Source organism: Perognathus longimembris, chromosome 23, assembly GCF_023159225.1.
Source record: "Perognathus longimembris pacificus isolate PPM17 chromosome 23, ASM2315922v1, whole genome shotgun sequence".
NCBI lineage: Eukaryota > Metazoa > Chordata > Mammalia > Rodentia > Heteromyidae > Perognathus > Perognathus longimembris.
The window spans coordinates 9,138,850-9,160,920 of record NC_063183.1 but is presented as its reverse complement, the minus strand read 5'-3'; the positions used below and the strand labels follow the sequence as shown (position 1 = coordinate 9,160,920).

General features: G+C 51.8%; 1 protein-coding gene across 1 annotated transcript in view; it reads left to right on the top strand.

Moving 5' to 3' along the window:
* The window catches only part of LOC125340619 (nodal modulator 1), a 39,751-nt gene that overhangs the window by 15,101 nt on the left and 2,579 nt on the right, over positions 1 to 22,071 (top strand). The window contains exons 12-28 of the mRNA XM_048332346.1: positions 1,427 to 1,601; positions 2,765 to 2,906; positions 4,692 to 4,823; positions 5,760 to 5,896; positions 7,564 to 7,651; positions 9,186 to 9,249; positions 9,797 to 9,892; positions 11,833 to 12,051; positions 12,133 to 12,215; positions 12,535 to 12,694; positions 12,819 to 12,945; positions 14,531 to 14,644; positions 15,285 to 15,412; positions 16,037 to 16,178; positions 18,382 to 18,465; positions 19,704 to 19,814; positions 21,342 to 21,443. Of these exons, the coding sequence (XP_048188303.1) occupies positions 1,427 to 1,601; positions 2,765 to 2,906; positions 4,692 to 4,823; positions 5,760 to 5,896; positions 7,564 to 7,651; positions 9,186 to 9,249; positions 9,797 to 9,892; positions 11,833 to 12,051; positions 12,133 to 12,215; positions 12,535 to 12,694; positions 12,819 to 12,945; positions 14,531 to 14,644; positions 15,285 to 15,412; positions 16,037 to 16,178; positions 18,382 to 18,465; positions 19,704 to 19,814; positions 21,342 to 21,443 (2,104 nt within the window). The remainder of the gene's footprint in view (positions 1 to 1,426; positions 1,602 to 2,764; positions 2,907 to 4,691; positions 4,824 to 5,759; positions 5,897 to 7,563; positions 7,652 to 9,185; positions 9,250 to 9,796; positions 9,893 to 11,832; positions 12,052 to 12,132; positions 12,216 to 12,534; positions 12,695 to 12,818; positions 12,946 to 14,530; positions 14,645 to 15,284; positions 15,413 to 16,036; positions 16,179 to 18,381; positions 18,466 to 19,703; positions 19,815 to 21,341; positions 21,444 to 22,071) is intronic.

The following is a 22,071-nucleotide window of genomic DNA, read 5'->3' as shown; positions in this document are numbered from 1 at the left end:
TGATCTTTCTGGGCAGCCCAGACCCCTGACCTACCCACCTGGTCTGCTCTGGGCTCTTCCTGCCCCAGTGATGATCAAAACCACAGAGTCCTTGCTTGTCTCCCTGAGTAGCACATGGCATGTGCCACATCGGCCAAGAGGGGAGTGGTGACTATCCCTGTGGGCACCATCCACCGTCCCTACTGGCACTGTCACATTAGTGGCTGCCAGCAAGCAGATGTGCCTTGGGGCTTGAACTCAGGGCCTGGGCACTGTTCCTGAGTTTCTTTTTGCTCAAGGCTAGCACTCTTATCTCTTGAGTCACAGTGCCACTTCCGGCTTTTTCTGTTTATGTGGTGCTGAGGAATCGAACCCAGGGCTTCATGCATGCTGGGCAAGTACTCTACCAAGCCACATTCCCAGTCCCTTGAGTCTTATTCTTCATGGTGCTTTACAATTACAAGTTGCTTTCTGTGGTTCTCAGCTACTAAAGAAGTTCAATTTAAGCTTTGCAAGTTCGTTTGTTTTCTGGTACTTAGGGTTGAACTTAGGACTTTGTGCTGGCTAGGCAGGTGCTCTATCATTTGAGCCATGCCCAGGTCTCCAGTCCTTCATGCTTTTCTTTTTAGGTCTGAGACGGGAACTGGAACTTAATGGCTAGCCCCCTACCAACTGAGTCACGCCTCCAACCCCTCTTTATGCTTAAAAAAAATTTCTTTTTGTTAATATTTGGATAGAGTCTTGTGTTTCTCCCTGGGTGCTCCTAGACTAAGATCTTCCTGTTCATGCTTCCCAAATAGCTAGGGTGAGGCACACACCTCCCCCTTCAGCTACTGATTGACATGGGGCCTCACCACCTCTATGTCCCAGCTGGCCTCAAACCTCGATCCTCTTTCTACTTCCTATAGCTGGATGATAGGCATGATCCATGTACCCGGCTTAGCTGTGTGTTTTTCACTTAGGTATCCTCTGTGCGCAAGTCTCTGAGCTGGCTTTTATCCCTGGATCACCTGTGATCACAGAGAGGAGGGCTCCTCTGGTGGCCCTGCCTTGCTCTGTGCACTGGCCAGCAGCAGTGTTTCTTTGGAAGTGTATATAGCTCCTTAGTGTTTAGGGCCAGCTCAGGTTCCAGTCCCCCCATCCCATGCCGATAATCCAGTTTCACATCTTTCATATTGGAAGATTTTCTGAAAATCGCTTCTGCAGTGGGGGGTTGTCAGACATCTCCTGGAGCCGCCCAGCCCTTCCACAGGCCCCTGCAGAAGGAGGCTGCTCTGCTTCTTGTGGGTAGTGCTGTAAAACAGAGCCTCTTGGGGCTGGACCCTGTCTCTGCCTTCAGTCTACACAGTCTGAGGCTTGTGGGCCAGAAGAAGGGCGCGTGTAGGGGCTGCTCAGAGCCGCTCCCTCTTTGCAGCCATAACCGAGTTCTCCTGCGGTCTTCTTGCAGGTTCAGCGTCTGCGGCCACATATCAATTGCACGCTTCCCTGACACTGTCAAGCAGATGAGTAAATACAAGGTGGTGCTGTCATCCCAAGACAAGGACAAGGCGTTGGTCACAGTGGAGGCGGATGCTCAGGGCTCATTTTGCTTCAAAGCAAAACCCGGGGCCTACAAAGTCCAGGTGTGATGAGATTTGTTAGATTTGAAGTATTGGTGAAAAGTAGTTGGCAGAAGAGAAGAGCATTTTGTTTCCAGCTCTTTCTTATTTATGGATTGTCTGTCCTGGGGTTTGAACTCAGGGCTTGGATGCTGTCCCTATAGCTTTTGTACTCAAGGCTAGTGCTCTACCACTTGAGCCACAGCTCCACTTCTGGCCTTTTGGGTAGTTAATTGGAGATCAGAATCTCATGGGCTTTACTTCCTAGCTGGCTTCGAACCATGATCCTCAGATCTCAGCCTCCTGAGTGGCTAGGATCATAGGTGTGAGCCACTGTACCTGGCAGCCAGCTCTTATGTTTTAAGCCTTCCCATCCTTGTGTGTCATGTTGGTGGAGCCCACAGGCATCTGGCTGAAAAATGATGGGGGGGGGTCTATTTCCCTGTGGACTGGGATCACACCGCCCAATCCCAGGCTCCCAGCTGCCCACGAGTACCTAGAGGTCCAAGAGGAGAGCCACGTAAGCTCTTCATGGCTGCTCAGGAAACCTGCATGGCACCTGGCTTCTGGGATTCTAGGCTACTCATCTCCTTCCTCTCTCTGCCTCGGGTCCAGGTGGACTGGCCCTGTGGGATTTGTCCTTCCAGGCAGGCAGAGCAGCTGGGTAGCCGCTGACCTGAGCGTAGCCAGGCCAAGCGAGCAAATGGCCAGACAAGCAGAGGTTGTTCCCCGTGCCCTCAGCCCAGCAGGGAGGAGGGGACTGAGGGGAAGAGGCTGCACTGAGCCTTTGGAGGCCCGAGGACCAACCGGGAAGTGGGATGCTGAGCTGTCATCTTTACTGGCGGGGGTAGAGGGGGGTAAAAGAGGTGGAAAAGAAGAAACATGTTCCTAGCTTGTGTTCGGAGTGACCGAAAGAAGTCAGGGGAAGAAGCCGGCATGGTAATATTCCAGCCAGAGCTCCAGTGAGAGCCGTCAGGGCCACACACCTCTGCTGAAAGTTGATTTTGAATGGAACCACGTTTCCTCCATCCAGATGACTCCCAACTTTGTGGTGGTTATAAAACTAGGCCGCGAGGTGAACACTTGTCCTTCCAAATGGACTCAGCTCTGTGCCTAGAGGAATGTCCTGGTGTCACCAGGGCTGGAGTTGCCCTGCAGCCACTGACTGGCTCCTTGGGTTCCCACAGGTGGTGGTGCCTGAGGCTGAGACCAGAGCCGGGCTGATGCTGAAACCCCAGATGTTTCCTCTCATGGTGACTGACAGGCCTGTGATGGATGTGGCCTTCGTGCAGTTCCTGGCGTCTGTTTCTGGGAAAGTCTCTTGTTTGGGTAAGATGTCAGCTGGAGGCCAGAACAGGTAACAGTGAGTGGCCTGGGAGAAGGGTGTGCAGAAGTGGGACTCATGGGTGTTATTAAAGGAGTGGCCAGTTGTAAACCCAGGGCTTTGGACTACATTTTGCACACAGTTCTTTCTCCCTTCCCCTCCCCTCCCCTCTCCTTTCATTTCCTCTCCTCTCTTTTCCCCTCCCCTCCCCTCCCCTCCCCTCCCCTCCCTCCCCCTCCCCTCCCCTTCCTTCACCTCCCTCCCTCCCCTCCCTCCCTCCCTTTTGTCAGTCCTATGAGGCTTGAATTCCAGGTCTAGGTGCCGTCCCTGAGCTATTCTTTTTTTTTTTGGCCAGTCCTGGGCCTTGGACTCAGGGCCTGAGCACTGTCCCTGGCTTCTTTATGCTCAAGGCCAGCACTCTGCCACCTGAGCCACAGCGCCACTTCTGGCCATTTTCTATATATGTGGTGCTGGGGAATCGAACCCAGGGCTTCATGTATATGAGGCAAGCACTCTTGCCACTAGGCCATATTCCCAGCCCCCTGAGCTATTCTTGTTCAGGGTTAGTGCTCTGCCACTTTGGGCCACAGCTCCATTTCCGGTTTTCTGGTGGTTCATTGGAGATAAGAGTCTCACAGACTTTCCTGTTTGGGCTGCCTTTGAACTTCAATCCTCAGATCTCAGCCTTCTGAGCAGTTAGGTTGATAGGTGTGAGCTACCAGCGCCCGGCTACACAGTTCTTTCTGAATGATTGCACGGGCAGGTGCCTGACAATTTTCTGCAGTGTTTCTGCCTTGGCCTGCAAGGATCCTGTAGGTTTCCTTTTAGGGTAGACACAGGCCCAGGTTTCAGTCCCAGTTCTTGTCTTACCAGCTACGAGGCTGCAAGCCTCAGTTTCTCCGTCTATGGGTTTCCAGTGGGGCTTCAACAGGACTCTGACACCCAGACGTGTAGCACTGTGGGCACGTGCTGCAACCGAGTCCTGACCCTGTAGCTATGTGACCTTACCAAGTTCCTTAAGCCCCCTGTTCTTTTGAGTCTCATCTGTGACACCAATAACACTGGGATGAGTGGATCGGTGTTCATTAGTCACTCTTGCATTGCTGTGAACAAAATTCCCAAGACAAGCAGCTCATGGGGGAAGGATGGATTTTCACTCATGGTTTCAGAGGTGTCCATTCGTTGTGGCGGAGCAGAGTGGCTCATGTGAGGCCACCTGCGGGGGGGGGACAGGCAGCCCCTCTAACTTAGCCCCACTCATGATAACGCCCATCTCCTGGTGCTGCCGCTGTATTGCAAATGGGTCGATATGGGGTCAGAGCCCTGGGGATCTGCTGGGGTTTGGGGAGGTCATCAGACCCAGCTGGAGGCTGCCCATGGTCACGGCGAACCTGGAAGTTCACATTGGCCGCACTGCCCTGGCAGAGTACTGTCAGGAAGAGCCAGCCCTCTGCCCCCTCCCCTCTGCTCCCTCCCCTCTGCTCTCCCTCCCCCTTGCTCCCTCCCCTCTGCTCCCTCCCTTCTGCTTTCCCCTCCCCTCTGGTTTTTTCTCTGCTCCCGTGGTGCTTCTTAGATGTCACCCCAGTCTCTCCTGTCTCAGTAGGTGTCCTATAACTGTGGCTCTGGGTTCCCCCCTTTTCTCCTGGCTCTGACAGGCTGCTTGGTGAGTGATGGAGCCTCCCTCACCATCGGCACCTTCACCGCTTGCCTCTGACCTTGGCTTTGCTAGGGCGCTGCCCACCTGCCACTCTGGGGCTGTTACACCCAGCCCTTTTGTCTTTTCTCCGCAGACACCTGTGGTGACCTGCTGGTGACGCTGCAGTCCTTGAGTCGCCAGGGCGAGAAGCGGAGCCTCCAGCTCTCGGGCAAGGTCAACTCCATGACTTTCACATTCGATAACGTTCTGCCAGGGAAATACAAAGGTGAGAAGCGCAGGTGCTGCCTCCTGTGTCTGTGAACTTCCCCAAGCCTCCTGTCTGCTTCTGGGAAGGTGCCACAGTCATGCCATTTTATTTCTGAATGTCAGAGCGGAGGGTGTGACATACATCCATCCAGGCATGATTGTGGCTAGTTGCTCAGGCCTCCCCAGTCTGCTGACCCTCAGAGAAATGGCCACAGCACAGACTTTCTGCAGAAAGCCCTCTTGCCTTGCCTTCTCAGAGCAGCTGGGAGCCACTGGTATGAATAGCTTCTGAAGTAGACCTGTGGTTCTGGGCACTGTAGTTCTGTCCTGTTTGAGCTACAACCCTAGGGGCTCACTGCCTGTGTGTGTAGAAAGTGGCCACACCATTATTTTTTGTGTCAAACTACAATGGCGGAGGTTAGTAGCTGAGCCCTACAGAGCTGCAAATAAAACAGGCTTGGTGTCAGGCACCTGCAGTCCCAGCTACTTGGGGCCGAGGCAGGAGCCCCTGAGCAGTTGTAGGCCAGCCTGGGAAATTGCAGTGAGACCCCCTATAGCCAAACAAAACCAATCAAGTCTCCAGGTCCCCTGCATTTCTTTCTTGCAGCCCAACCTTTGCAGCCTCGTTGGATTTCTTTGTTGGTGTTTGTGGTTGTTGGTCTGTTTTGCTTTAGCCATAATCTGTTCTGAGCATCAGTGCCTGTATGTATAAATTTGTGTATGTTTGTGTGGATATATGTACACACACCATTTTATGTTTGTGCTGCAGTCCAGGCTGTCCTTGAACTTTCAGTCTCCTGCCTCGCCTCCCAAGTGCTGGGATTCCAGGCGTGCGCCACCGTGCCTGGCTCGGGCACACACAACACTCTGTTACAGTTAGGTCGTACCTGCCAGGGCCCCTGGGGGTGCGCAGTGGTTGCTGCTCGGGGCCCATGTGTCTCTGGTTGCTTTGCAGCCAGCATCATGCACGAGGACTGGTGCTGGAAGAACAAGAGCCTGGAGGTAGAAGTTCTGGAGGACGACGTGTCGGCCGTGGAGTTTCGGCAGACGGGTTACATGCTGAGGTGCTCCCTGTCTCACGCCATCACGCTGGTACGTGCGTGCCGTGACAGGAGATTCAGCTGGTAGACATTGGGATGTTGTGGTTGTGGTGGAATCAGGGTCCTTTTGTGCCCTACCTGTTCGGGGAGTCTTTCAGTGGAAAGGCGCTTGCCTGCCTTGTAGTGGCTCCATGCTGCATCTTGGCTGGAGGCTGTGGGTGTAGACAAGCGTGTTGGTGTCTTGTGCTTTGAGCAAGTTCACTTCCTGTTTCTGAGCCTCGATTTTCTCTTATCATAACCTCTGCTTCTCAGGTTCTCAGTAAATCTCTTAGTGTTCATCGTTTCCCTGGCGAGCACTGCTGTTTCTTACGAAGTGCAGAGGGCAGAGCTGTCCTCTTATTGGCTGGCCTGGCCTGATGGCAGCCATCATCCGCATCCTGGGGAAGGGAACAGCTGTGTCCTCTGCCCAGGAGTTTGTTTGTTCTTGTTTTTCTCACTTGCAGTGCTGGGGATTAAACCTAGGGCCTGGTGCATGCTGAGTCCTAGACCTACTGATAAGTTTGATTTTTGTTTAACTATTGTTAGGTAGTTGTACAAAGAGGTTATAATTCCATAAATCAAGTTATGAGTACCGAGCATTGCCAACAATGTTATCCTTGCCCTCTTCCCATGCCTACCCTCAAGTTATATAGCTCCGTTTTTATATAATGTACCTTGAATATAATGAATCCATTCCTCCTTCTATTCTACAGGTGAGTTTTATGTGATTTTTTTGACATTGAACAAGTGGTATTTGACATAGTCAGATCCTAGTAGGAAAACTGAGGCAAATGACAGATAAGCAATTGCTGATGTTAGACAGCAGAGGAATTGCAACAGGCTTCCAGTATTCATCTACTCCTTAACTACCACAGGAGGAGATGGGTTCATGTTCAGTTGGGAAGAGGTGGAAGGTACTCCTTACTGTGAACCCTATAGACGTCCATCACCTGTACATGGAGATCTGTGTTCTGTGACAATGGCCAGCCAGGCCCCTGCCTAACCTCCACACTCTGCTGCTGGTGGGCCCCGGCCACACTGGCCTTCTCCAGTTCCAGCCCACGTTCTTCCCCTCCACCATGCTGGAGGGGGCATCTTTTCCACAAAGCCAGGCAGCTTTTTCTCCTGGTGCAGGCTGTAATCCCAGTGTTTCCCACTCAGAAGAGGTGCCCCAGACCAGGAAACCTGGGAGCTGCCAAGGGCCATCCCTCCCTTGCTCCATTCTATTTTTCTCTGAGCTCTAGTGCTTCCTAGCTGAAGTCACTAATTCATTTATTGAGATGCTGAATTTATTATTTCTCAAATTGAAAGTTAAGTCTCACCCCCATCCAGGCTCCTCCTCCAAGGGTCATCCCAAGTCTCCCTTGGGATGGCCACAGGCCCCACTTTGCCCAGGCCCTGCCTCCCAAGGCCCCACCCCTGAGACCCTGCCTCCCCAGGCCCCGCCCCTGAGGCCCTTCCTGGTGCCCATCTAATAGCCTTGCTCCATAAACAGGAGTGAATTGGCTGGCAAGAGCACATATTTGTGGGACATTTTTGAAGGTTTTAATTTTCCTGTGGCACCCAACGGCTCAGATGATTAATGGACAAAACAGATGAATGGTTAGGAACAGAAATATTATTAATCATCGCGGTGTCCCCATCTCACCATAAGTCACTGTGCTGGCTCTGGTCCCTCAGGAGTTCTACCAGGATGGAAATGGACCTGAGAACGTGGGGATTTACAACCTCTCCAAAGGAGTGAATCGCTTCTGCCTGTCCAAGCCCGGTAGGTCCCCAGGGTTGATGGGCCATGAGGTGGGGAGGGCCCCCAGATTGGCTTTCCTACCTTGGTTCTGTAGCATCAGGAAATGTTGTCAGCATTGGTTGGATTTGGTCTTCCTGTGCGGGCAGCCGTTCTGCCCTCTTGGGTTTGCGCTGAGTAGAGACGTAGAACCTTGGCCCGTGACATCCTAGTGGTCTCACAGGAATTAAATCATCTCCCACTTTGCCAGAATCCTACAGTGGCTTCTCTCTCTTTGCTTTATTGAGAGAGAATTTGCACCCCATATTCAGTCCACTCACTTGGGGGTGGTAGCATCTTTCAGTTGCAGAACACCAATCCGGCATGCCGAGGACCTGACCTGAGTTTAACCCAGCACTATAGCGCAAAACCAAGCAAAATAATCACTCAATTAAGACATGCAGTGCAATGATTTTCTGTACATTAACAAGTCCTGCTATCTTCATCAGAACCTAGCCTTAGGACATTTTCATGGCCCCCAGTAAAGTCCTTTGTGCTTAGTGATAGTTGAGTACCATTTCAGTTCTCAGCAGTAACTTCTCTGTGTCCCTTCTACCCAGTGTTCCTGTTGGGTGTGGCTCCTTCCATGTAAAATGTTGCTGCTGAGGCTCATGTGCATGGTGGCTTGTGCCTTTTCCTTGCTGCATCGTATTCCATGGTGTGGCTTTAGGACAGTTGGATTTATTTCCTGTGGTTGGACATGGGCACCATGTAGGAGACCAGGGTCTTTTATAGAGGCATAGGACATCCTCTGTGATGGAAGAGATCAGCTAGCCTCCCGTGGTAGGGAGTAGCTAACCAGCTGGGTGGCAGGAGCTTGTTCTGTTCTCCAACTAGCACGCTCCCTGCCTCCACCTGGGCCGTACCTGGCTTGGCCCTTCTTACCCTTAGTTCTTGGTGGATGCCACTTCTGCGGAGGGCAGTTCTATGGGGTATTGAGGCCTTCCTCCTGCTCTAAGCAAGTCTTTTGTTTTTAACTTTATCAATTGATTGATTTTATGCTGTTCCTGGGGCTTGAACCCAGGGCCAGGGCACTGGGCTTTTTTCCCCTTAAGGCTAGCACTGTGCCACTTGAGCTATTTCTTTGTTTTTAGCTTGGGGCTTGGACTCAGGGCCTGAGCACTGTCCCCGGCTTCTTTTGGTCAAGGCTAGCACTCTACCAGTTGAGCCACAGCACCACTTCTGGCTTTTTCTGTGTATGTGGTGCTGAGGAATGGAACCCAGGGCTTCATGCATGCTAGGCAAGCACTCTGTACCACTAGGCCACATTCCCAGCCCATTTCTCACTTTTTTTTGATGCTTGACTGGAGATAGGAGTCTCACAGACTTCCCTGAAGCTGGCTTTGAGCTGAGCTCCTCAGATTTCAGCATCCTGAGTAGGATTACAGGTGTGAGCCACCAGTGCCGGGCTTGTTTCGGGTTTTAAATGAGAGGAGCTAACTCCACATTTCTGGTATTGAAATTGCTTCATGTAGTCAGCATCATTCTCTGAAAAAGGCTTCCTGTTTCCTGCCTGCAGGTGTGTACAAAGTGACCCCTCGTTCCTGCCACCGCTTTGAGCAGGCCTTCTACACCTATGACACGTAAGCCCAGACTGTGGGGTGCACTCTGCCATGGGGAGGAGGGCAAGACATGGCCTTGTCTTTATGTTTTTGAGCTTTTGTGGAAGAAGCAAGGCCAGGCCAGACATATCTTGGTTTCCTTTTTTTTTTTTTTTTGCCAGTCCTGGAGCTTGAATTTAAGGCCTTGGCACCATCCCTGAGCTTCTTTTGTTCAATGCTAGTGCTCTACCACTTGAGCCACAGCACCATTTCTGGCTTTTTCTGTGCATGTGGTACTGAGGAATTGAGCACTGGGCTTCATGCAAGCTAGTCAAAGCACTAAACTACTAAGCCACTTTTTCAGCCCTCATATCTTGGTTTCTAGATAAGGGTTTTCAGATGCCTAGATGCCTAGGCTATCCCTGGGAAGTGGGAAGGTAGAATTACTTTACTGTTTTGAAAGACCTTGTGGATGTGAGTTAATTAGTCCCAAATTAAGAGTCGCGTCCTGTCGTCTTCTGCTCGGCTGGGCCCTGCGCAAACGACCAGGCGGCGCTGCCAGCGGCTCCCTCCCTTCTCCCATGCGTAGGTCTTCTCCCAGCATCTTGACGTTGACAGCCATTCGCCACCACGTCCTAGGGACGATCACCACTGACAAGATGATGGATGTCACCGTGACCATCAAGTGAGAGGGTGTCCCGCGGTGACGGGGGTGGGGTGGGGAATGAGGCCCTGGGGTGCTGGATGCTCATTTCCAGATGTGTGCCAGGTGGCCTCCCTCATCCCACAGAGCCACAGTGCACTGTGGCCTGCAGATTTTCTCTTGTGATGCAGGTGTTGGCCATGGCGAGGGCCCTGGCCAGCCCTGTTCCATCCCGAGCTTCTGCTTGAACTCCTTGTATTTCTTTGCTAAGGATAAAAAATAATCACTTGGACTTTCTTCATTGTATATCAAGTGTGTTCACGAAAGAACTTGCCCATTTTTCTTTGGCCTTTTTGTTGAAGCTTGGAAATAGAGGAGGGTCATGAGAGAGACAAGTGTTTGAAAGGCTGGCTAGCCCTCATGAGGGTTGTGCTCACAGACTGTCACCTTTCGGTGGATTTTCTACAGTGTGAGGGTGTTTGCCCCAGTTTTCTCACAAGTAACTGTCACATAGAAAGGAATTCTTAAGGGGCTTAAGTTGCACACACACACACACACACACATACACACACACACAGCGAGAGAGAGAGAGAGAGAGAGAGAGAGAGAGAGAGAGATTGAGGAAATAGGAGCTCAGGGTAACTTGCTGGCTATTTCTCCTGTTCCTTTTATTCTTTTTCTCTTGTACCCCCTCAAATGGTAGGCGCACACCACTGTACCCAACTTCTATTAGTTGAAATGGGATCTTGGGAACTTTTTTGCCTGAGCTGGCCTTGAACCTTGATCTTCCTGATCTCTGGGTAGCTAGAATTACAGGTGTGAGCTACCACATTTGCCTTTTGTTGTTTCCCCCAGCGCTTTGGTCTTTATTTTTGGAAAGCTGCCCTCCTGCCTTTGTCTCCTGAGTGCTGGGGTTGTGGGGGTGCCCCTCGTGCCTGGATGTTTTTCTCAGCGCTTTGGTCTCATCTGTCTGTTGCTTTCCCGAGTCTTCACAGCAGCCTTGGCTCTGGCCCTAGCTATTACTGTGGGGCTGTGTCCTCCATGTAGCAGCCAGAGCAATCATCTCCTTCCTCAACTTAAAGCGCCAGTGGCTTCCTAACCCCTCGATTTCTATCTAGGGTCATCCCCAAGCCCTGTGGATCGTAGTTTGACCCTGTGTTGCCCTATGAGTCTCTCTGGCCACTTCTGGAAGCTGTCTGCCCCAGGCTGCTTTGTTCTCTGCGCTGTCCCTGAACTCTGCAGTCTGCCTGCCCTCTTCCCTCCCCATGTCCTGAAGCCCCAGGTTGGGCTCCCCCCATCCCTGCCGGTCTCCCCTCAGTGTCCCCTTGCTAGAAAGGCCTTGCCCCACTGCTGTGGAAAGCGGCTTTCGGCGTCTCCCTCCTTCCATGCTGCACTGGCTTTCTTCATCACCATTGATATCTGATTTTATTTTCCTGTTGGGCCAGGGGACATAGTCTGTTTTCCTCAGTTGTGGATCTCTAGCTCTTCAGCTCAGGGGCTTCGCAGTGAAGGTCAGGACAGCAGCACTGAGAACTCCCCAACACATTTCCATCCCAGCCCAGGTCTAGCAGCCCCTGCTTATAGCACTGACAAGCCCAGGTTCTGTTAAACTATTAGTGCTTATCAAACATGGGGGAAGAAAAACACAGGGAAAGCCAGGCACTTGGTGGCTCACTCCTGTAATTGGCTACTCAGGAGGCTGAGATCTGAGGATCACAGTTCAAAGCTAGGCCAGGCAGGAAAGTCCCTGGGACTCTTCATGGAACCAGCAAAAAGCCAGAAGTAGAGGTTTGACTTAAGGGTCAGCACCTAGGCTCTGAGTTCAAGCCCCAGTTTAAAAAAAAAAAAGTCATAGGCACTGCACCCCTTGTTGTCATTGTAAGGTATTTGGGGTTTGTTCCCAGGTGTCCCCTTGGAAACGTTAGGGACACTTAGACTGACCACAGGGACAGGCACATCTTGCCTCTCCCCGCCCCTCCCAGGTCTTCCATCGACAGCGAGCCGGCCTTGGTCCTGGGCCCTCTGAAGTCTGCGCAGGAGCTGCGCAGAGAACAGCAGCTGGCCGAGATCGAGACCCGCAGGCAGGAGAGGGAGAAGAATGGCAAAGAGGAAGGCGAGGAAGGAAGGGCCAAGCCTCCCGGCCAAGAGATGGTGGACGAGTTACAAGGCCCCTTCTCTTACGACTTCTCTTACTGGGCCCGGTAAGCACCCATGTTCCTCTCCAGCGGCTTCTGTCCCACAGGGACACAAGCAGCCCCACTGATGTCCCATAACTCCTCTAGGTCTGGAGAGAAAATCACAGTTACGCCCTCGTCTAAAGAGCTGCTCTTCTACCCTCCCTCCATGGAAGCCACTGTCAGTGGAGGTACCGGGCCACCCAGTCATGTCTGTAAGCCATTTGAATGGCTTCTCCCCTTCTGTCTGTAGCCTAAGAGGTTGGAGGAGGAGGAGGAAGAGGAGGAGAATCCAGCTTGGTGTTAGGTCTGCCTGCTCAAGTCCTCAGCAGCTGAGCAAGACCTCGGAGGGTTGGGGAGACACCTGGGGTACTGGCCTCACATGCAGCTTGCCTCTCAGTTTTCATGTTTCAGTTCTGGGTTCTTCTTTCATGGGAAACTTCCAGTAACAAAACGTCTCCCATCTGTGTACCTCAGCCCTGTTCTTAGGTGTCTGTCTTTCTTTTCTAGAAAGCTGCCCCGGGAAGCTGATTGAGATCCACGGGAAGGCAGGCTTGTTCCTGGAGGGCCAGATCCACCCAGAGCTGGAAGGAGTGGAGATCGTCATCAGCGAGAAGGGGGCGAGTTCACCCTTGATCACAGTCTTTACTGATGACAAAGGGGCCTACAGGTAAGCGCCTGAGTAGGACAGACGCCCTTGCTTGAGCCTGACCACTAGGGGGCGTCCTGGAGAGGCCACACGTCCTCTGCCATCAGAAACCGCCATTCCAAGTGTTTTGCCTTCTTTCTCCTAGTGTGGGGCCGCTGCACAGCGACCTGGAGTACACCGTGACCTCCCAGAAGGAAGGCTACGTCTTAACCCCGGTGGATGGAACTGTCGGAGACTTCAAGGCTTTCGCCTTGGCTGGCGTGAGCTTCGAGGTACCTCTGTGTTTCCAAAGGGGCAGCTTCACTGAGGTGGAAACTGCCCTCTAAATGCTAGTGTGACAGTTTCCACATGTGCCCATGCCTTGAAAACGCCATCGTCATGGAAATGATGAGCAAACTCGTCACTTCTGTAGCCTGCTCTTCCTACCTGCTGTGTGTCCTCTGCTTGCTTGCTTTTTCTTTTTTGCAATAACTGATATTTGAACTCAGGACCTGGTGTTTGCTGAGAGGACACTCTACCACTCGAGCCACTCTGTCAACCCCGTTTTCCATTGCTTATTTTTGAGATAGGGTCTCATGTTAGGTCTGGACCTGATTCTCTGGTTTTTGCTTCTTTTGGTCACTTGGATGCCAGGCATTTTTCACTATACCCAGCCATTGTGCTTCTCCATGGCTTGGGATGATGGGTGCTTCCACCGTTGATTGAGATGGAGTCCCCTGAACTTCGAGTGGTTCCTTAGCCTTTGCCTCTCAAGCAACTAGGATAATAGGCTTGAGTCACCATACCTGGCTTTACTGCTTATTTTAGAGATGGAGTTTTGTTTTTTGCCGGTGTGTACCTGGAATCCACCTATTTCAGGCTTCTTGTCATAGCTGGGATGATGAATGCTTACCCCCATACCCAGCTTCTTCCCTTGAAATGGAATATTGTAGACATTTTTGCCCAGGATGGCCTTGAACCATGAACCTTCTGACTTTGGTCTCCCAAGTAGGTGAGATTACAAGTGTGAGCCACTGGCACTTAGCCTGTCACCTGCTTTCTGTCTCTGTCTGCTTGCTTTCACTCCCTAGTAGTTTTGTACAAATGGCATTGTATGCAGTGTACTTGCTTGCTTCTGGCCTCCTTCACTCAGCATGCTTTGGCAAGATGTTGGCTTTCCCATGGTTGTACACATGTGGGAAGCCCCTGAAGCTGCTGATTTGAACTCATCTGGGCAGAAGGGTGCAAGATGCTCCTCAGTGTGTTTGCTATCTGTCTCTTGTCCACCTGTCCTTTTTAGGAAGATATGAGGGATGTGTTGTGCAAAGTATATCTGGAAATCCTTGCCCACGACTATTTATAAACTGCAGGCTAAAGGAAAAGTCACATATGGACACCAAGCGTTACATTATTGAATGTGTTGTAAACCAGACTAGGAACAACTTTCCTACTGTAAATGACACCCCCGGTCTGCAGGGGACTCCCAGCTCAGATGACACCCCGTAGACACATGTGGACAGAGGAAATGCCATGATTAGCCAGGAAGATGCCCTTGGCCTCGGGTCACCAGTGACATTGTTTCCGGGTTAGATTTACAATACTTCAGTCCACATCACATTTTTACTCGTGAGGCTGTGTTTTCCCAGGTGTGGATAACTTAAATGTGGCATGGCCTCTTTGAACTGCCAGTTGAGAGTCCCTCTGAATGTAGAGTGCACCTCTCCCAGAATTCCTAGGGGTGGCTTATAGAGGGAAAGAGGTAAATGTAGGTGTTTGGGCAGGTGTATATTACTGGGTATAGGGTCGGGTCCCTTTTGCATAACCAAATTGGGCAGCTGGCCTGCCTGCCATGGTAACCCCTGACTCTCCCTTCCCCAGATAAAGGCTGAGGATGACCAGCCCCTTCCCGGGGTCCTCTTGTCCCTCAGTGGCGGTGTCTTCCGCTCCAACCTCCTGACGCAGGACAACGGCATCCTGACCTTCTCAAACCTGGTAAGGCGTCCCGGGGTTTTCCTCTCCCCCAGGCGGGAGCCAGGGGCCATGGCCCAGGGGGCTCCCCCACTTGACATCCTGAGAACACAGAGGCAGCGAGTGCGGCTCAGGTGTAACTTGAGTGTGGCTCTTCCTACAAGTGGGCACTGCTAATCCACGCTCTCTTCCACACGCACGTGTTTTCTGGTCTCCCACTTGTCACCAGAGCAGTGGCATTTATTACCCAGGCCACAGCAGCCCTTCCCTTAGGCTTTGTTTTACTGCAGACCCATTGTGTTTGGTGCTTGGAGATGGGGCAGAGGGGCTTTTAGGAGGATGGCACAGACAGGAAGTGGGCATCGTCAGGGTCACAGGTGTGGCCGTGCCACCACCCAGCCTCCAGTCAGCCCTCTGCCACTTGCTGGGCCTTGTCAGGGCAGTTTCTTGGCCTCTCCGATTCTGTTTGTTCTTTCCTGAACTTCACATACGGCTCTGGCCTCGTGGAGTTGTTGGAGAGCTGCCATTGTCGCACCGCAGTGCCATGGTGAGAGCTGTGCCTGCGGGGTCCCGTTCCTCTCCGCCTGCCTGGGAAGCTCTGGCCATCATGCCTGCGAGCCATCCCCAACGTGCAGCCGGGCTGACTGCACTCGTGTCTCCACAGAGCCCCGGCCAGTACTACTTCAAACCCATGATGAAGGAGTTCCGCTTTGAGCCCTCCTCGCAGATGATTGAGGTGCAGGAGGGGCAGAGCTTGCGGATCACCATCACGGGGTACCGAACGGCCTACAGGTGGGTGCCCCCCTCCTGCCCCCGCCCACGCCCAGGCCCTGAGTTCAAGCCGTATGACTAACAAGCAAAAAATAACTAGATGACTTTTTTTTTATATATAAAGAAGGAAATATGTCTACTTGAATAGAACTTCAAAATGTTGAAAGAAAATATATCGTGTAAAGTTTTTCTCCAGATCTCATCTCCCACCTTCTCAAATTCCCCTTTTGAGGGGTATCTCATGTTTCCCGTTTTTCTGGATACTTTGAGACAGATTATGCAGATACACAGCTGTCCACCAACTGGATGATGACAGATGAATAGATTAGATCTGTATATGTGTGTGTCCATACATTGATAATGCTTGTACAGGAGTGCTAGAGAATCACTCGGTCAGCTGCAGACTAAAATCCCATGAGTTACTTTCATGTGGAGGGCTTCATTATGTGGAAGGTCAGGAGGAATCAGGACAATCTTAATGTTCTGGAATGTCTGGAGAAAGCTGGCTTTGGGAATGGGCCTGGTGCCAACAAGAAGCCAGTCACCACCGGAGCCATCCGTGCCATCAGGGACGGTAAATGTGTCACACTGCCTGCTCCTGGTAAACGCAGGAACGCTGTGCTCTGTCTTCTCTTGTCATGTTAGCTGCTATGGTACCGTGTCGTCTCTAAATGGAGAGCCCGAGCAGGGCGTGGCGGTGGAAGCCATGGGACAGAAGGACTGCAGCATCTATGGGGAAGACACTGTGACGGATGAGGAGGGCAAGTTCAGGTTACGCGGCCTCCTGGTGAGCCTCGGGCAGATTCAGCAATACAGGTGGCCCAGGGTGACCCCAACACTGCCTGCGAGGAGTGGTGGTGGGAAGCAGCAGGGACTAAGAATGAGCTCCAAGCCTCTCGGTCGGCTGACGCTGCCAACATTCCAGATGAGATAGTGAAATGAGGTTTGAAAAGCCTGGGGTTGAGTGGTTGCAGCCTTTGCCAGTGTGTCAGCCAGCGGCCATGGGTTTGGAGAGCATTGAGCCCCTGGGGGGAGTGCGGTGTGAGCGGACCAGAGAGGCCAGGGCCCTAGTAAAGTGGGGCTGGTGACCCAGCTCCACCATCCAGCCACACTGACATGAGAGTAGGCAGAAATCCAACTGTTTGGTGCGCATCCCAATTGGAAGATGTTAACAAATTGTTGAGAGAGAGAGACAGAGAGAGTGAGAGAGCGAGAGAGAGAGAGAAACTTTGAGCTAAGGATTTGTGATTCTTACTGGTTTTCTGAGTATATCCTGTAGACATCCTGAACGCCCTGTCTATTCTGCTGTCTGTGAAATGAGGGTGTGAATCCAGCTCCCTCAGCCTGGCTGGGAGGATTCAATGAGAACATTTAACATGTTCTAATATGGAGTGCTGTCTGGCCCCAAATCAGTACATAGTTAACAAAACAGAAACAGAGCCACTCTTCCTATGGTCCTCCTCTTCCCCCTCCTCTCTCTCTCTCTCTCTCTCTGCCTAGGATCAAACCCAGGACCTTGTGCATGCTAGGCAAGTGTGCTGCCACTTAGCTACATCCCAGTCCTTGCTTTTTGGGGATATGGTCTCGCTATGTAGCACCAGATGACCTGGAAATCTCAGTTTTCTTCATCAGCCTCCCTAATACTGGGATTATAGATGTGTACCCCCGTGCCCAGTTTCTCATTCTAATGTCAGAGGTAGAGAAGGGGCATGGTTAACTTGCATCCCTATCTTGGGTATGATCTGTTTTTTCTTTAGTGTACTAGTGTTTGAACTTGCTAGAGAGGTGCACTACCACTTGAGCCATGTCCCCAAACCTTTTTTTTTTGTCATTCATGAGGCTTGAATTCTGGGCTTGGGTGTTGTCCTTGAGTACTTTAGCTCAAGGCTAGTGCTCTACCACTTGAGCCACAGTGCCACTTCCGGTTATCTGGGGGTTAATTGGAGATAAGAATCTCATGGACTTTCCTGCCCAGGCTGACTTTGAACCATGATCCTTGGATCTCAGCCTCCTGAGTAGCTAGGATGACAGGCCTGAGCCACCCGCGCCACCCGGCCCAACCCTTTATTTTATTATTATTATTTTTAAATAGTGTCATGCTTGGGTCTGGGAATATGGCCTAGTGGCAAAGAGTGCTTGCCTCGTGTACCTGAAGCCCTGGGTTCAATTCCCCAGCACCACATATACAGAAAATGGCCAGAAGTGGCGCTGTGGCTCAAGTGGCAGAGTGCTAGCCTTGAGCAAAAAGAAGCCAGGGACAGTGCTCAGGCCCGAGTCCAAGCCCCAGGACTGGCAAAAAAAAAATAGTCTCATGCTTATAATTGGCTGGGCTGCACTACACTCCTCCTGTTTATGCTTCTGTGGGGCTCAGATGACAGGCAGGAATCACATATCCAGCTTTTCAAAGAGTGCAGTGGAGTCTCACCGCCCTTATTTGTGTTCCTCTAGTTCTCAGACTCCTGAGCAGCAAGTACTATAGATGTTGCCACCATGTCCCGATATTCTACCCAGTTTGCTCTCTCCACTCACCTGGTTACAAGCATTAGAATTGTACATGATCTTTGTTCTCTTCAGTGTCCTGCTGGCCCCCCTGTTCTTTTAAACTCAGGGTTGAGCAGTTCACATTAAACTTACCATAGCTTCCTTCTCCACTGCAAGAGCTCCCTGCAGCCACTGATCACAGGTGCGCCCTCTGCATCTGTGAGAGCCGGCGCAGCACACATTCTCTCTGTGCAAGGCCGCAGTCTGTGAGGTGTACCCCTGACCTGCCTGGTCGGGAGCTTGGGAGGAGGGTGCCATCCTTGCCCTGTGAGGCCTGGAGGCACTGGCCTGGGTTGGGATGAGTGCCTGGGCTCGGTGGTTCCCTTGGCATCTTGGGAGGTGAGAGGCACCACGGTGGGAAGTGGGGATGGAGCGCTCCTGTCCTGGGGAGCAGGCGTTGGTTGGGTGTGGCGGGCTTGGTGGAGAGGTGACTGCCTGTGTTCTTGCAGCCCGGCTGTGTGTACCATGTGCAGCTCAAGGCGGAAGGCAATGACCACATCGAGCGGGCGCTGCCCCACCACCGCATTGTCGAGGTAAGGCCCGCAGCCCTGCGGTGCTCCCTGACCTACTCAACAGCCTCCCAGAGAGCATCCTCCCCTCACCTGGCCCATCTCCCAGGGGGTCCCAGTAACCCCTGAGCCAGTCCAGCAAAGCGAGCTGTGGTGCCTTCCTGCCCATTGCCCCTTGAAGCTCCAGCCCTCATGTCTGTGGGCCAAGCATCTTAAATCACTGTCCGTCTCAGATCAGGAGAGAGGAGGAAGCGAGTGTGGGCTTGCTTGGGAGCCAGGCCTACGATCATCAGGTTCAACCTCCACCCCATCGAGTGAGGATGCAGAGCAGTCAAGCCCTAAAGCAGCCCTCCTCCACCTCCTCGGAAGTGGCCAGGCCTTATCTGAGGGAATGTTCTTCCTCATGGAGGACAACCTCAGTGGCCAGACTGTAGGGCTTGTGTGTGACAAGGACTCTCTGGGTGGCTTCCTTGGGCATAAAGATGGCCAAGGTGTTTGGAAGAGGGATGGTGGCCATTTAGGGCTTTTTGACCTTCGGAAAGTGTTATATGGCACTTGTCATTATTTTTTGCTACTATTGGGGTTTGAACTCATGCCTCAATTTTATTTGGCTTGCTGGCCTGGCTGGCGCTCTACTACCTGAACCATGCCTCCAGCCCTGCCTTTTGATAATTATTTTGAAGATGGGAATCTAGTGAACTCTTCTACACCAGGCTGGCCTTGAACCACAATCCGCCAGATCTCAGTTTCCTGAGTAGCTAGGATTACAAGCATGAGCTACTGGCACCTGGTGACACATGCCCTCTTCAATGGCTGTGTCTCACACCAGATACTTTACAACATCTTCTTTCTCTGCGTGGTGACTTAGAGCAGAGATCAGGGCTGTAGTGGGTAAGTAGGAAAGGAAGGGAGCCCTCCAGGGCCTCACAAACTCACCATGACTGCCAGGCAAGCCTGGGTCTCCCAATCCCACCATGGCTGCCAGGTGAGTTCGCCTTCCTCTTGATTTCCAAGAGAAGCTACAAGACCATGCTTAAACATGTGGGTAGATAATTAAACTTAGAAAGCAAGTGCTGCCGTTCGGTATGATAATTTCTGTGGCTAGGAGTAGCCCCCTCTGTTCCTGTGTGGCCTTGGGCAGTTTCAGAGGCAGCCCTCACTCTGTCCTGAGCTGCAGGCCGCGTGCTGCCCTCGCTCCGTCCTGAGCCAGAGGCTGCTTGCTGCCTCTGCCGCTGGCTCAGTGTAGCCCTCCTTGTCTCTAGGTCGGGAATAACGACATCGATGACATCAATATCATCGTCTTCCGGCAGATCAACCAGTTCGACTTGAGTGGGAACGTGATCACCCCCTCTGAGTATCTGCCCACGCTGTGGGTAAGACCCACATGATGGGGTGTGGTCTGTTTGTGCCCTCCTGGTGCGGGCTTTCCAGAGCTGCCAGGGCAGCTGCCTTTGTGGTGGAGGTTAAGACCCAGCCAGGAGGGTGAGCAGTGCAGTGAGGGGGCTTTAGAACTTTGGCCTAGCTTTACAGGGATTGAAATGATTGAACTCAATGCTCAAGGCCTTGTGCTTTGGGCAGGTGTTGTAGCATTTAATCCATGCCCCTGGCCCTTTTTGCTTTTAGTTAGTTTTTGAGCAGGGTCTCATGTTTACATCCAGGCTGCCTGGCCCACAGTTCTCCTATTTAAGCTTCTCATATAGTACATTACCACCACGCCTAGCTTTTACTGGTTGAGATGGGGTCTTGCAAGCTTCTCTGCCTAGATGAGCCTCAAACCCATCTCTGCCTTCTGAGTAGCTAGAATTATGGATGTGTGCTCCTGTGTCCAGCAGGATTCACATAATTTTCAAATAGGGCTAGCAAAGTCAAATGTCCATGTAGAGGACAACAGAGAACATCCCTGGTCATGGATGTTACCCTCAGACTCCAGTGTGTGGCTCTTGATTGTATGTGTTACAGAGAAAAGTGTCCGCCTGGGCCCTCAGAGGAGCCTCATGGCTTTCACTGGCCTGGACTGGGCCTCCTCCTCCAGCTCCACTGAATATGGTATGAAGACAGGCAGGCAATCTGGAGGTCAAGTTCAGGTGCAGAGGTCAAGTCCAGATCCAGAGGTCAAGTCCAGAGACAGAGGTTTAAGTCCAGAACCAGAGGTCAAGTTCAGGTGCAGAGGTCAATTCCAGAACCAGAAGCCCCCAGGTGCCTCTGTAAGCAGCCTGCAACCCAAATACAGTTAAGCAACTCTTTTGTTTTTTTGTTTTGTTTTGTTTTTGGCCAGTCCTGGTGCTTGGACTCAGGGCCTGAGCACTGTCCCTGGCTTCTTCTTGCTCAAGGCTAGCACTCTGCCACTTGAGCCACAGTGCCACTTCTGGCCATTTTCTGTATATGTGGTGCTGGGGAATCGAACCTAGGGCCTCATGTATACGAGGCAAGCACTCTTGCCACTAGGCCATATCCCCAGCCCAGTTAAGCAACTCTTGAGTCTTAAAAATTCCTTCAGAATTAAGGTCCCATGAAATAGGAGGTGGTGGCAGGCTGGCAAGACCCCCTGCGCTGAGGACAAAGCCCCGACTCCCCAAGTGTAGGCTGTGTGGATTATGGGGCAAGTTCCCTGAGTCTCCATGGGGGCTTGTTTAGTCGTCAGTATCCTCAGCTGTTTTAAAAAGTGCCTGTAGCATGCTTGGCATATTAGAGACATTTGACAGAGGTCAGAAGCTGCTTCTCTGTTCTTTGTAATTGATGCGTTGTCCTGGCGTGTTCTAGAACCTGCAGCCTGACGGGAGAGGAAGGCTCCTCCTGTAGTCTGTGCTCGCGGGGCTTTCCTCCCGGAGCAGCTGTCTGAGGTGCCGCACCGAGTGTGGTGTTTCACTCCTGAGCAACAGCCTCTTCATCTCCACCCCCAGGTGAAACTGTACAAAAGTGAGAACCTGGACAACCCCATCCAGACGGTGTCACTCGGCCAATCTCTCTTCTTCCACTTCCCACCACTGCTCCGAGACGGAGAGGTAATGCCGCCCCTCCCCTCCCGTGACACCCTAGACTGCTTAGCTTGGGAAGGGCTCATCTCCCCTTCTCCTCTTTTGTTGATTTTTATGCCATTACTGGGACTTCAACTGAGAGTCTGGCACTCTGGCTTGGTTTTTTTTCCTGTGCAAGGTTGGTGTTCTGCCACTTGAGCCATAATTCTACTGGGGAGAAATCACTTGGATTTGTCTGCCCAGGTTGGCTTTAAATCACAGTTCTCAAATCTCAATCTGAATAGCTGGGATTACAGGCAGGAGCTACAGGCTCCTCACTGTCTTCTTGATATACTGCTCTGTGGAAGTATGAACTATCTGATTAAGAGAGTCAAAGGAATCAGGCTCTATATGGTTACGTTTTCCCAAGTAACTGTTGCTTTATAAAAAAAGCACAAATTCATGGAGGAGATTTTTGAAAAAGAACAAAACAAACATATACCGGCAGCCAGAAATATCTTCTGCTAACATGTTGATTGCCATCGTTTGGGCCTTGTTCAGGCTGTGTGTGTGTGTGTGTGTGTGTGTGTGTGTGTGTGTGTGTGTATGTGTGTGTATGTTGTACACATGTATGTGAATATTAAAAATATTTACTGCAGTGTCTCAAAGCTAGGGC